The sequence below is a fragment of the Drosophila mauritiana genome, chromosome 4 (genome assembly GCF_004382145.1).
Source record: "Drosophila mauritiana strain mau12 chromosome 4, ASM438214v1, whole genome shotgun sequence".
NCBI lineage: Eukaryota > Metazoa > Arthropoda > Insecta > Diptera > Drosophilidae > Drosophila > Drosophila mauritiana.
The window spans coordinates 799,183-813,881 of record NC_046671.1 but is presented as its reverse complement, the minus strand read 5'-3'; the positions used below and the strand labels follow the sequence as shown (position 1 = coordinate 813,881).

The 14,699-nt window shown below is 34.6% G+C and overlaps 1 protein-coding gene and 1 long non-coding RNA gene across 19 annotated transcripts in view; both read left to right on the top strand.

Annotated features, from left to right (window-relative positions):
* The window catches only part of LOC117146323 (protein unc-13 homolog A), a 31,601-nt gene that overhangs the window by 7,263 nt on the left and 9,639 nt on the right, over positions 1-14,699 (top strand). For 3 of the 18 annotated variants that reach the window (XM_033312396.1, XM_033312395.1, XM_033312392.1), the window contains 6 exons: positions 9,236-9,367; positions 9,666-9,674; positions 11,513-11,587; positions 11,761-11,980; positions 12,042-12,162; positions 13,167-13,273. In XM_033312396.1, coding sequence (XP_033168287.1) covers positions 9,236-9,367; positions 9,666-9,674; positions 11,513-11,587; positions 11,761-11,980; positions 12,042-12,162; positions 13,167-13,273 — 664 coding nt within the window. The other 15 variants (XM_033312389.1, XM_033312400.1, XM_033312401.1 and 12 more) reach the window with 15 other exon arrangements.
* Positions 1,235-2,095, top strand: LOC117146326. Its single transcript, XR_004459793.1, has 2 exons — positions 1,235-1,570; positions 2,037-2,095. It is a non-coding gene; the product is annotated as an uncharacterized LOC117146326 (long non-coding RNA).

Genomic DNA, 14,699 nt, shown 5'->3' with positions numbered 1-14,699 from the left:
AAATTATTTAAAAAATAGATACGTCTTCCTCAAAAAAAGTTTTACTGTACCAGGTATTCTGGTATTCGACTAATAATTTAAGTCCGCTTATTACGTGAGGCCCTCGGCGAATATATATTTCGTTTGAGTTGAGTGACTGGTTAACATCAAAAGTTCGATGCATTTTGTTTATGTGCAGTTAAACTGTAAACCGTCATCTTTTATGTCCAATTTATGGAGTCAGAAACACCCACATAATGTTGATAAAAGAATTCAATCTATTACCGATCGAACCCGTAAACTAAGCAACCTTTTAAAGTGCCAGGAGAAGACTCCTCATGTAAGTCTGTGCTGTAAAATACTAATTACTTTAGTTTTTCTTTGGGCGACTTGGGACTTTTGGGCGAAATCATCTATGGTACAGTGGGGAACAATTGTGGAAAAAATTAATTTTCTTCAGGGTTGTAAACGGATTCTTATTGCCTTTGGTTCGGTTCTAGGGCGAATCATAACAACTGTTAAGGTTACAGTGTGCGAAACGGTTGGCTTGTTGAAAAGGTTTCATTAAGAAAATTTTGTTTTTTAAAAAAACAATTTTCCACGTATCAAATGGTTACTAGATTCGTTAAAGAGTATGTAACATGTAGAAGAAAATGTTTCCGACCATATATATATTCTTGATCAGGATAACCATGTATTTGTCCGTCCGTACCATGAACGTTGAGATCACGGGAACTTATAAGTTTTAAAGTTAAGCAAGCCGATTCTCGAAAAACGCAGGCTTGTTCTGTATTACTAACTAGTCGCGCCCTATATATAATTACAAAAACACAACACCGCAATTATTGAAGCGGCCCCTTCCGGTTTATTTTCAAAATAATTTCGCTCTCCGGTTAATAGTCCGCTTGGTTTTACGAATGTATTTGTACAAAAATATAAGTATATATTGTACTGACCAATGATCTTGTTTTTCAATGACATGTAGCAAAAGTTTATAGTCTCAGGTGTTCTGAAGTTTTTGGCGCATGAAATTTTGCTGTTTATAGATTTTTTTCGGATTAAGTAACGGGTTAAAGCTAAAGTGGTACAGCTTAAGTTTGTTTCATGACCCGCATTGATTAGTGAGTACGACTAAAGCTTTTAATTTGAATGATCTTTATTTCACATATTTAAAGGCAACTCTTAACAAAATCGTTCGTTGTAATTATTCTGAAAACCTGCTTACCGTTTACAATTCTGTAAACTGTCAATAAATGTGACATTATTAAAAAAGGTTCAAATTCCATTCATTACAAAAACTTTAAGAGCGTTTGTCATGTTTGTCAGTGAACTGTTTGTTAGGGCATGCGCAATAGATAGAAAAAATATTCTCTTACATTTTTCCTATCTTACCCACACTTGACTTTTTTCTGTATACATAAGCTTTTCAATGGTGTACTAAAAACTAAAGTTCTAAGTGTGTAACTGTCATCCGCGCAAAGCTTACTTGCTGGTAGCTTCATGAAAACGGAGCTAGGCGCAACAAAGAATTTAATAAATTGTAGTGTGCATTTCAACGTTTTTTTTACTTCTCAGCAGAGCACAAATAATTGTTCGTAGTGGTTTTAAACAGTCTATATTAAGAAAGGCAGTTAATACATAATATACATAATTTTGTGCAAAGAAAGACTATAAAACAGTTGTGTTTTTATAAAAAAGAAAAAAAAGCTGGAATCACAGATACCAAATAATTAGTAAACGAATCCATTTTAGGATCCCCTTTAGAGAAGATACAAACATAATTGAAAAATATACAAATTTTTAGGCAACCTTGGTGCTACTTATTTTATTGCAAAAATTTCTAGTTGAAGTAAATTTCATGTAATTCCAGACACATGTTTTTTTTTGTTATTATTATTATATTTAATGTTTAAAAAGCCTTTTTAATTACTTTGAGTGTGCTTAGGAGTGAAATTTAAATCGTGTTTTATCTAAATACGTTTTGAAATACACAAGAACCTAATTTTAATAGTTATGTGTATTTATTTTTTTTCATCAACCACTTAACGCTGCTTTAGGTACATATGTATATAACAATTCAGTATTTCAGAAGAAATTGGCTATTGGAATAAACGTATGTATTCCACACAGAGCATTAAAACATATTTTAAAACAAAATTATTTAGGTAAAAATAAAACTAGTCCATCGATTTAAAATCGGTCCTAAACAAGGGTATGATGAACACATCTCAGCTGCAAGTGACCGGGAATCCGGAAAAAAAAAGTCAGTTGCTTAAAAAGGAACTAATGATAAACACCCAGGAAAAGCTTATCTTTGCAGAAAATGCCCTCAAAAGCCAGATTAAAATAAAGGAGCAGTTACGACTTCAGCAACAATCAACGATTTATGCGTCGTCACTATTGAGCTCTTCTGCTGCCGGATCAGTAAAAGCTCCGCTCTCAAACCAAAAGCACCTTAATTCTATCCAACACAACATGGATTTTAACCTTGCCCAAACTCAAATGCCGCAAATGCAACCACCGATGAGTAAGTCGCCCATTGGATTGGATTTCTCTTATTTAAGTTATCCAAGCACAAATACTAATGAAAGTATGATATCGATTAAAAGTGAACAACAGTTGTGTCAGATCTACAATTCGGAGCAACACTCTGACTACATTATCTCCGATTATATGGATAAAATTGCAACAAGGATTAGTTTACTCGAGACAGAGCTAAAGTTTGCTTGGCGTGCATTGGATTTGCTTTCTACGGAGTACGGAAAGATTTGGATTCGTTTGGAGAAGCTTGAAAACATATCAATAGAACAGCAGTCTGTCGTTGGAAATCTTGTAGATCTTATCGGCGCATCAAAACAAGAACTGCAAGAAGTAGATATCGAAAGAATGAAAGTACCCTTATATCAAGATGAAGATCAATTACTACCGTTGGAAATGGAAGACACATTGGATTTAGATGATTTAGAACCATCTAATCGTGACTTTGATAAGAAACTTACTTTTGAAAATCATAAAAAAACTTTTATAACAAAACATACGCAAGCTACTGAATCCGAAGAGTTTATGAATTCCGCTTGCGCAATAGATTCCCATCCAAATTTTGAAAACATTGAATTCAATGGCAAAAGCTTAGACATTGGGATAATACAATTTGGGTTTGAAAAAGGCTCCGAGCCAAAACAAAAACGTAATCAATCGGATTTTGAAGCACTCAAGGAATCAAGAATTAAACTTTACTCAGATTCTGACCTTATGTTATATGAGAGGCAGCAGTTTCTAGCACATAGCGCTCGTGCCGAATTAATGAAAGAATTTTTAAATGGACGTCGAGTTTTAAATGAGATTTCGGCATCCTCGGGTGCATTGTCAAAAAGTTCTAAGAAGGATAATAATCTTGTAAAGGCTAGAGAACCACTTTTAAGTGACAACTCGCATTTTGAGAAAGATGATAAATACATGAGACGGCCAACCTGTGAACTGGAAAGCCCTAGTAGTAATAGTTTTTTTCGAATAGCAGCCTCTAGAACAGGCGAGGGTGGAAATCAGGTTTTACCCATTGAAGACACCGGAGGAACAGAAAGTCCAGCTAATATTAATGAAGTAGACGAATCTTTTTATAAAAATCTAAATGAGGCTTATCGTGACAATGAATTAAGCTCTGAGATATTTAAGGTTGATGCATTGCTACATCAGTCTGAGGCCACACATGACCAAATCTCATCTATCCGAAACCAGTCAACTTCTTCCCCAGTTTTAAATAATCAGAAGGAGAATGCTATTACAGATATACAACCTTTACAGACTGCAAAGACGTGTATCGTAACGCAGCCAAACCAACATTTGAACAAAGAATCAAGAAAGCATAGAAAAAAAAAACATCATACAAACGAAATGGATATGATTAATAAACTAAAGTGTATCCTTGCACAAGCACAATCAACACAGATTAAGGGAGACATTGAAGAATTGGGTTCGAATCTTTCAGATCCGTGTGTTAAACAAACTGAAACGGAAAATAAAACTCTACAGAATAAATCAGACAACTATAGTAGTACCAGCTATTTAAAAGATGATATAAGAAAAATGTTAAACAACGTAATGCAGACCTTATTGGGGGAAATAACTAAAATTAAAGGCTTACAATCATTGAGTGCAACGCAAATGAGTCAGTTGAAAAATGCTGTATGGTCGGAGGAAAAGTTTTTTCAAAAAATTAGCCAGGTTGATAAAAAGTTGATTTTGCTCTTACTTAATCCGTTAACTGTTACTGAAGAACTGCAAAGGCTTTGCATTTTAAACACGAATGAAAAGTTTGTTCTGGTAATGAAGAAGTTAAACAAAAATATTGACACACTAAAAAAATTAGTTGGCAGTTCATTGCATGATTTTAAAAGAGATAATTCACATGCAAATATGGCCACATTTCACAGCCTTGATCCATCTGTTAATTCTAATGATAGTAGTTTTAGTGCACATTTATTAAGAAATAACTCCAATCTGGATGAACAATTGAAAATTCTTGAAACTCAAGAGATTGAAATACATCGGAAAAAGAAAATAGACGAAATTGTGAGCGGTCTTTCCGGAGAAACTTTTTACCCAGATATTGAATATAAAAGACATAATAGTTGTACCAACTCAACTGATAACATTATAGGCTTCTCAAAAAATATTTACAATGAAGATGAATATATAAAGTCTTTAAAAAAGAGTCTAGAACGCCACAATAGCATGATTTTTTTACTCCATTTGCAAAATCCTGAAATAAACAAAGTTTTGGCTGATATAAGTGATTCACAAATGGATTCAAATCGAGGAAGTCCCAGTCCTCCACCACCAGCTCCAACCGATACAGTTAACTTAAATGAGGCAATTAATCAAATTACATATCAACAACGAAATGGAAAATCAGACTCGGGCCTATCGTCGATGAGTGGCTGGTCAGCCAACTCCCAAGTGTCGGTTGGACTTCAAAACTTCGATCCTACATGTAATAATATTTTGGATAATTGTAGCGAAAGATTGCAAACATACCATTCATTTCCTTTGGCTGAAAATTCTAACTTTCACAGTTTCCCACTCAGTTATGAACAAGCTCAAACTACTAATCAAACTGAGTTTGTAATATTAGAAGAAAATCTGAACTATATTTATGAGCTTTCTAAAAATTTACCTATTTGCTCTGCATATGAAAATAAATCGATTTTCGATATGAAATATGAAATTTGCGACTCGAATGAAGTATCCACTGTGGACGAAATGCTGGAATGGGACCAGCAAAACGAACCGGATAAACAAAACATTTCTTCGAAACGGTTCAAATCCAACCTTATGCCAGATCTCTTGACTGCGCAAATACCGAATTCCACATCAAAACACAATAAAAACACAAGTGTGAACATTGAATATGTTAGACAAAAAGAAAATAAAAGCATGGATAGGCGTAGCATCACAGAACATCATAGAAATATTTATAACGGAAAATCGGAAAATCAAATGTGCAGTCCTTGTTTTACAGATAAACTCGTATTTTATCCCTCATCCAACTCTATTTTCGATCACAATAGCAGCCATGATTTCAATTGTTTGGGTCAACAGGATCAAACATGGATTATTAAGGAATTCGGATCTGCACCTTTGAATCAAGATTCAACGAACTATCTTGATTATACTTCTGGTTCTTATTCTAAAGCGCAGCCAAAGGTCCTTACTCACGAAACGAACTCAAGTCACCTGGAATTCGATCATGAATCAGAGTCACTGTTCAACTCTCCTAATACTTCTAGCTATTGTAAACAAAAGATTGTTCCAGGAACATCTCCAGCAAAGCCTTCAAAGGTATGGAAAAGGATAAATACCATGTTAGCAGATAATCTAAAGCTCAAGCGTGTATCAAAGTTTAATAGATCACAGTCTTTACCCGGTGATGTGCAAAGTCAAGGCCTCCAGAGACAGCCTCGTGGCCAGGCTGGTTCGTGTCCGTTTATTTCCCACAAGCGATCCAATCTTGCCGGAAGCCCGGTTCAGTTATCGAAAAGAATTCAAAAGCTTCCCATACGTTTAATAGGACGAGCGAGAGGAGCACCATTCGTGCGGCGTTTATCAAGCCCGGACTCAGCGCTTTCATTAGATTCCGCTGCCGATAAATGCTTCTCAAGCGAAAAAAGTTTTAAAAAAGAAACACTTTCGTTCAAGATGAATAGTTTAATGCAAAAGGCAAAGAAGTACAAACGGCACAGCTTTGTCCTGCGCCGCGGCTGTAACATGTCGGATTCTGAATTAGAGATGCCGGACTTCGTTTCATCGGGTAACGATAAAAGTTCAATATCGACAAGAGAAATTTTGTTGAATCAATCGATCGAGGTAGAAGATGAACAAGAAGATTTTAATTATAAAAATGGGTGTGACTTTGACTCTAAAAGTGTGTTGGGTGGTTCAATTGAGAAGCTAAATGGCAACCTAACAAATAATCTATTTCCCATTGTAGGTGACCTAAAAAAAATTCAAAGTCGCTTACCACTGGCTGTCTCAACAGAAATTCCATCTTATGAGGATGAAAATAGCAATAAATCCGAAAATATCAAAAATTCACCCATTGAAATGCCAAAGATTCTCTTAGAAATGGCATGCAATCAAGAACTCAATTTAGCACATTCTGACGACGATGTTGATAAGAACTTACTGGGAAACTCGGTCAAAGACTATGTAAATGCCCCCACCTTTAGTATATTAGAGACAATTGAAGATACTTCCGAACCAACGATGACACCACTCCTTACAGCAACAACGACAAACAGCAGTCTAAATGTCAATGGCACAAGCGCTTTATGGGTCACGCAGCAGTGCTTAGACCTTCCAAACTATCCCGGGTGGGGGTCGCGAGAAGATGACGATAACCGCAGTCAGCATTCTGCTCGCACTCTCTCTTCTTCTCGTCGACAAAGCACGGAGGATAGCATTGATACAGACGATGAATACTTTTATTATGAGCTTCGCCAGTTAGAAGAGCAAGAAAAGCAAAGAGCGCACACTTCTGCAATTTCATCTTGCGAAGGACAAAACGATAATGATGCGTTGTTTTCACAAATTGGACAACTTCTTCAAAATGATGTTAACGGAGGAGACTGTTTTCGCCATTCTGATGCCTGTAATGATGGGGAAGACGATATTATTTATTCTCCAAGTGAAAGTGTAAAGTTCCGAATGTCTGAAGTGTTTAATGAACTGAAAAGCGTTGTTAGTTTAAGCCCAAGCGTTAATAAAGACAGGGAGGTATACGCAGTGTCTGTCGCGACTTTTGAGGGTGTTTCTATTGTAAAACCAACATATGAAAAACTTGGGACAGTCTCCGACATGCATAGTGCTTGGCAGGATGTGAATGGTGACTTACAAATTGCAGCTTCAGAAATCGATTCTAATGAAGATCTAGTTGCAAATAAGGGTAGGGAAACACTAATTTATAACAAACAGCGAAAATTGAGACGGTTAAAGAAAAGAACACGCGATCGTAAAATAAATATATCTAACAATGCAGCCAGTTCTAGTTCCTCATGCCATTCAGAAAATGAATGTGATACACCCCTTGGACAATGTACCCAGAAATCGGTGGCAGAAAATGACGAAAACTATATATCAAATAAATCTGAGGCTTCTAGCGAGACATCCGGACCAGATACGCCGGCAGAGCTTAGCGATGTTGAGATAAGCGAAACTGAAAACGGTTTGAGGGCTGACGACGGCCAGAATATAAATAACATGCATTTAAATTCAGGGCCTGTTTTAAAGGTGAATCGGAAGTACCTATTACAATGTGATGTTGACCACAATTTAATAAACCAGCCTCTGGAAACATCTCAGTATAATACGCAAATGTTGGAGAATGTTACAAGTGCATCAATTCCATCGCAGAGCCAAATTGACTCGAAAACGTTAATTAGTCAAGGCTCACTTGCGGATGGATCCCAAGCTGTAGGCAATGAAACCGCTGAAGGTCTAAGCAGTAGCAAGTGGAAATTGTTAAAAACTTTAAAAGAGCGCAAGATCGAGGAGAAAAATAATCAAGATAAAATAAAAGAAGATGAAATGATAAAGGACAGGGACAAGGTAATTATAAAGAACATAAATTTATTTTAGGCATACTTTAAAATGTTCGTAATTAAATCAATTACAAATCTTTCAAATAAAAGATAATAAAAGATTCAAACATGTTAACAACCAGGTCTGTGAACCGCTTGGAAGCAGAACCATTCCGAACCGATTTAAGGATTTTAAGAAGGGGCGTTGCCAAAGTGTTTTTGGTATACCGAAAAAAAATTGTACATATATATATATTCGGTATATATATATTATTACATTGACAAGGCAAACAATAAAACAAAGAAATTGGAAAACATTTTTCAAGAGTGTGGGCGCGGCAGTTTGTAATGTTTGTAATCTATAAAATTATATAAGCTTCTATCTTCCTTTCTTGTTATACCCCTTATTCGTAGGGTATGCCAGATTCGTTGAAAAGTATGTAACATACAGTGGGAAGCGTTTCCGACTATATAAAGTATATATATTCTTGATCAGGATCAAAAGCCGAGTCAGGAACAATAAAAGCTAGAAGGTTGAGTTTCAGCATACAGATTCTAGAAACAAAGATGCAGCGCAAGTTTGTGGACCCACTCAAACGCCCTAAAACCGCTCAAAACTACCTCGCCCACATTTTTGAACAACTTTTGGATATTTTTTCGTAATTTCATTAGTCTTGTAAATTTCTATCGATTTGCCAAAAAACTCAAACGCCCTAAGGCCGCCAAACTGGTCACGCCGAAACTTTTAGGCAATTTTTAAATTTTTTCTCATTTTATTCCCTAATATCTATCGATATTGCAAAAAAAAGATTCAATTTCGCGTTCGTATTCACATTAGCTGAGTAACGGGTATCTGATAGTCGGGCAACTAGACTATAACATTCTCTATTGTTTTTTATTATACACTATTTAAAATGTTAGAATTACAAAATGAGCGTTATCGGACGACTATCGCGTATTGCTGCCATATAGAAGAATCTTGAAATCCAAGAGAAATCTTAGTAAAACTGTACATATTTATATTACTTATAATCATAAAATGGTCTCAAAGGGGACCATTCGGCATATAACCTTTCTAAATCTTTAATGCGATACTAAATTATTATAAAAATTGATTTGTTCACTGGCAAGGAACGCCTTGTGTATATGCAACCTTCTGTAACACATAATACCTTTTCCAGAATGGAGGTGGTCCTGGAGAAGTGGGATTACGTACGAATGGTCATCCCGGGGACAATCCATTCTATAGCAATATTGACAGTATGCCGGACATAAGGCCTCGAAGAAAATCCATTCCTCTTGTGTCTGAGTTGGTAAGTTCTTTAAAAGTGTTCCATACTGTTTCCCTTGATGCAAGGATTTAAACAGTCAAATTGTAAAAATAGGTTTTACTAAGACAGTGGCAGATCCAGGAGTACGTTCAGCGGATTTGCCATCAAATTGTTTGTTTATTCTTTTTTTTTTGAAGTTTCGTGGGTCAGTCACTGATTTCAAATAATGTTTGAAAAAAATAAAGGACAATATATTAATCCTATAATTTACGACTCTGCTTACTCTATCACACTTTTTTGAAAATGTTGTATCTTACGTCGATGGTTTTATGGACGGCAGGTTCTCAAGGTATAGACTGAAGATTTTTAATAAAAAAAAAGTTATTACAAAATGTTAACTAGCCATTTTACCATATATTAAACATATTTTCTATTAACCTTTTAAATTCACTGAAATATGCAATATTGTATTGTTGTCTTTATTTTAAATGTAGTTTAGCACTTTAGACTCCATAAAACACAAATTTAAGAATTAGCTACTAATATCCGTGTGGTATGCGAACGAAAAATAAAAAAAACCCTGCTGTGGAACGAAATCTGTTAATAATCCATTATAAAGAGCAATCAAATAGTCCAAATTAACATTTAATAATGTAAGGGTGAATTGCGTCTTTACCCAATTTTGAGTATAGAAAGCTTTTGAGCAGGATCAGTAGCAGAGTCGATCCGGCCATGTCCGTCTGTCCGCCCGTCTAGAACGTCGAGAGCTCGCAAACTATAAGACCTAGATAAAGCATTCAGATACTAATGATGCCTGTGCTGAGCAAGATTGTTTCAGAAGATTGTCACAAAGACAAACCGAGCACAATAAAAGTATGAATATATTATATTTTTGTTTAAGTGGACCTCTAGGATTTTAGTTTACCTCATTGACGTACTCTGAAGCACAAAGGAAATACAGAAGGACGCCAACTATAAATGGTTATGAATACATTTAAAAAAATACATTTTAAAAATAAACCAAGAAATAAATAATGTTTTAATAATAATATTTATTAATATAATATTACATTTTTGTATTTAATATATAATTTCATGCATGAGTACAAAAATACACTGTAGTTTATTCAGGATTTCAGACAATAGTTTGGTAGTCATCATAACACCGTTAAAATGCTAATTTTGTATAACATCGCACTAGTAAGGCCCTCTAAAGTTTTTGTTAACTGCAAAATAACAAAAATGAGATTTAGAAAACAATCTTCTTTTATTTTAAACAACAAAATAAAAAACAAAAAAACGCTTAGAATTTAATCAAAATCTTGGTAATTGCTATATAGGGACGAAATGTCAAAATAGTTGTATTCGTAAAAAAAAGGAAAATGTACCAATGTATTTGGCCTCATTCATTTCTTCTATTGCAAACTTTCCAATCGATTGTAGCGTAGAATATAATTCAGGATTAACTAAATTCGATGTCGTGCGGAAGCCAGTAAACTAAATGGCATACAAAAATATATATCTGTCATCCCAGAAGCTGAAATTGCTTAAGTAAAATCCCAATTTTAAATTAATAATAATGTAATTGACGACGTTGTTTATTTAAAAAATTAATATGTTTAATGCTGCAACTTACGTAATTCGAGAGTAATTAATAATGTTTGATTCTTTTGGTCACCGGCTATCAGGCGAATTATCTAAATGCGCCCGCGAAAATGGATCAATGTAATCTCCTAAGTTTGCAAGAAAATGTCGAGACCACGGTTGGTAGAAAAAACACGTACACGTTTGAAAGTATATCTATTATAAAGCATAGAAAGATCATTTCAAAAATACAAAAATCTTAAATTACAGTCGTTTACAATTATTATAATATTATAGAAAGTATACCAATGATACTCATACATAAAAATCCCTGCACTTTTAATTGTATTTATCTCAAAACTCTCATTATTTTATTGATTTGTGTTTGCATTCTGCCTGTTACGCTTTTACTTATTATTTTGAAGCTAAAAGCGTAATTAAATATACTTAAGTATCTTCAGTAGAGCTGCGATAAAGAACGTTTATTTGGCTATTATATTTTAACGCCGAGATTGAATAGAGATCTTTTAATTAATAAAAAAAAATTTACCAAGTCCTTAAAATGAACTCATTGATGTCTAATTCCTCGTTACGTCTCTTTAGACCATGGCCGCTACAAAACGAAATGCTGGACTCACATCTGCTGTTCCACGTGCAACGCTGAATGACGAAGATCTGGTAAGGCCTTTTGGTTAATTTTTGAAGTGTATTTCTGAACTTTTAACAAAACTACCATTGAAAGGAATTTAATAAAATTCCATGATGTACCATTTTCCCCAAACAATATTTAACTACATAAAAAATGTTTTTTGATTTTTTGTAATCCATCGTTATCTGTTTCCAATCCATAGAAAATGCACGTGTACAAAAAAGCTCTACAAGCCCTGATATACCCTATATCCTCAACAACTCCCCATAATTTTTTGTTATGGACTGCCACGTCACCAACGTACTGCTACGAGTGTGAGGGTCTTTTGTGGGGAATAGCACGACAAGGGGTGCGATGCACTGAGTGCGGTGTAAAGTGTCATGAAAAGTGTAAGGACCTGCTGAATGCGGACTGCCTGCAGCGTAAGTATATTAAACACACGTGTACAATTAAAAATCTATAAATTGTATCCTACAACCAAAGGTGCCGCCGAAAAGAGCTCAAAGCACGGCGCGGAAGACAAGGCTAACTCGATTATTACAGCGATGAAAGATCGTATGAAGCAACGTGAACGAGAGAAGCCGGAAATTTTTGAGTTGATTAGGTAATATTACATTCAATAGTACAAGTTGACTAGTGCGTATAATTACAGTGATAAAGCCTTTAATTATTTTAATTTCAAAACCTTAAGTGGGGGTAGTTAAGATAATCTAAACGAAAAAATACTTGATGTTATGCAAACTCCAAATCTTACATACTAAAATAAGTAAGCTAGTTTGGCAAGCGGCCAGAACTATTACACACAAAAGAAAGTTAACTTTAAAATGGCATTCATTCACTAGAGCCGTATTCAGCGTTGAGGAGAAGAGTCATACCGGTCATATGAAGGCTGTGAAGCAAAGCGTCCTGGATGGTACAAGCAAGTGGTCGGCCAAAATAGCAATCACAGGTTTGAAAGTTCCCTCTCACCGTCCTAGTTTTCTGTTGTCGGTTTAATTTAAGTTGGATGTATGTGAATGTATTTGCAATTCGCATTGGAATGACACGCTGTATTCATTATTATTATATTGGTATGTATATAAAAATACAACATTGGTTTACAATAAGGAATGTGCGATTTTGTGTAACTGTATTTAACCTTTGTATTTTAAAAGTGTGTGATATGCATGTACGCATTACATACATGTATACATGAATCCATATATAAAATAAGCTGCGAGTTTATTTCTATTCAAAAATTTTACAATTTTATTTATTATTCAGTAGTCGATAATCTTATGTGGCAAAGAACAAAAGCTTGTAATTTGGTTATAAATGGTTATTAGCCTCGCGGCCTAATTTTATGTATGGGCTCGCCCTAACATGTAAGATTCAGTTTTTCAGCTTTTGCTAAGGTAAACACATAAATAGAGTCACTAAGATATAAATTGAACAGTCCTCTTTAGTGTTATGATATAATAATTTAGACTTCTAGTAATGTCTAATACTGGGTACAGGGTAAATAAGTGTGCGGACCATCTGGCAAATTCAAATTTTTGATATTTAAACATTTTTCTTGCAAAGTCTAAAAACCCAAATCAAAAATATATGTAACTAATTTAATTTAAGGATGACATTCGGTGTGGATCCCGATACACACATAGATTCATTAGAGCAGGCTGAGCACGCAACAGTTGAGGGAACATCTAAGTGGTCATGCAAACTAACAATTACAGGTACACAAACAAAGCCATTTGGCATTGCTTACCTCATTTTTATGTTGTCTTATAATTTAATTCTTTTATTTCATCTTAAATTTTTTCCAATTTTACCACTACAAACTGAATTCCTACCAATTACTTTAAATCAAAGGGTCTGTTTTCTTGGTCTTGAGATTAAAATAAATAAATGCATAATTTTGCACCCGTGATACGGGAAAACAGGGTAAACCTAGCTTACTGTACTTTTCGAAAACGATATTTAAATTGTATTATTTTTTACAATTTCTTTCATTCGAGTTCTCCGACTATCAGATACCCGTTACTCAGCTAGTGTAAGTGCGAACGCGAAATTTTTATAATTTTTCTGGGATATCGATAGATATTGGGGAATATTGACCGGTTTGGCGGCTTTAGAGTGGGCGTGGCAAAAAGTTTTTTGGCAAATCGATGGAAATTTACTCGACTGTGTTTCATAAATGTGGGCGTGGCAGTGTGGGGCGGTTTTAGGGCGTTCGAGTGGGCGTGCCAAAAAGTTTATCTTTACAAGACTAAATTTTGGTCGGTTTGTGGGCGTTAGAGTGGGCGTGACAATATGGATCTCTAGAATCTGTATGCTGAATCTCAACCTTCTAGCTTTTATAGTTCCTGAGATCTCGACGTTCATACGGACATGGCCAGATCGACTCGGCTATTGATCCTGATCAAGAATATATATACTTTATATGGTCGGAAACGCTTCCTACTGCCTGTTACATACTTTTCAACGAATCTAGTATACTCTTTTACTCTACATAGGAGTAGCTTTTGTTTCTTAATGTTGCCGCGCTCACTCTAACGACTACAAACCACCCATGATGCCCACACCTATGCTTTTGGAAAATGATTTCATATTTTTGAACTTTCTTATTAGTCTGCAAATATCTGTCGATTTGTAAAAGAACTTTTTAATACGCCAATTAAGACCAAATTGTTTTATTGTTTTCAAGATAAAAACCAAAAATTCGGTGCATTACTTGAACAAAATATTATTTCTGATATTGGCATTACATTTCTATATTTAATTAAAGGTTTCTAAAGAAAGGTATTGGGTTGATGCTTTTCCGTATATTTTTTGTAAATAAATTTCTGCTTATTTGATTAATATACGTATTCTTTTATGTATTATTGTACCCCGCAGCAAAATTGTAAATGTATGTATTGTCTATTCACACGCGTATTATTTTTGTTTCAAATCACATTTAAGGCATATAGCCATAATTGCTGTTGCTATAATTTTCCATACAAACTTTTTAAACTAATATTCGAATTGGTTTTCCTTTTACTATAAAATGTATTATTAAAACATACAAGCAAATGGATTTTTAAAAAATTAAAAAAAAACTGGATGTTATGTTTTCATATCTATAGTAATATTTTATTCACAACTAAATATTTTAAATGA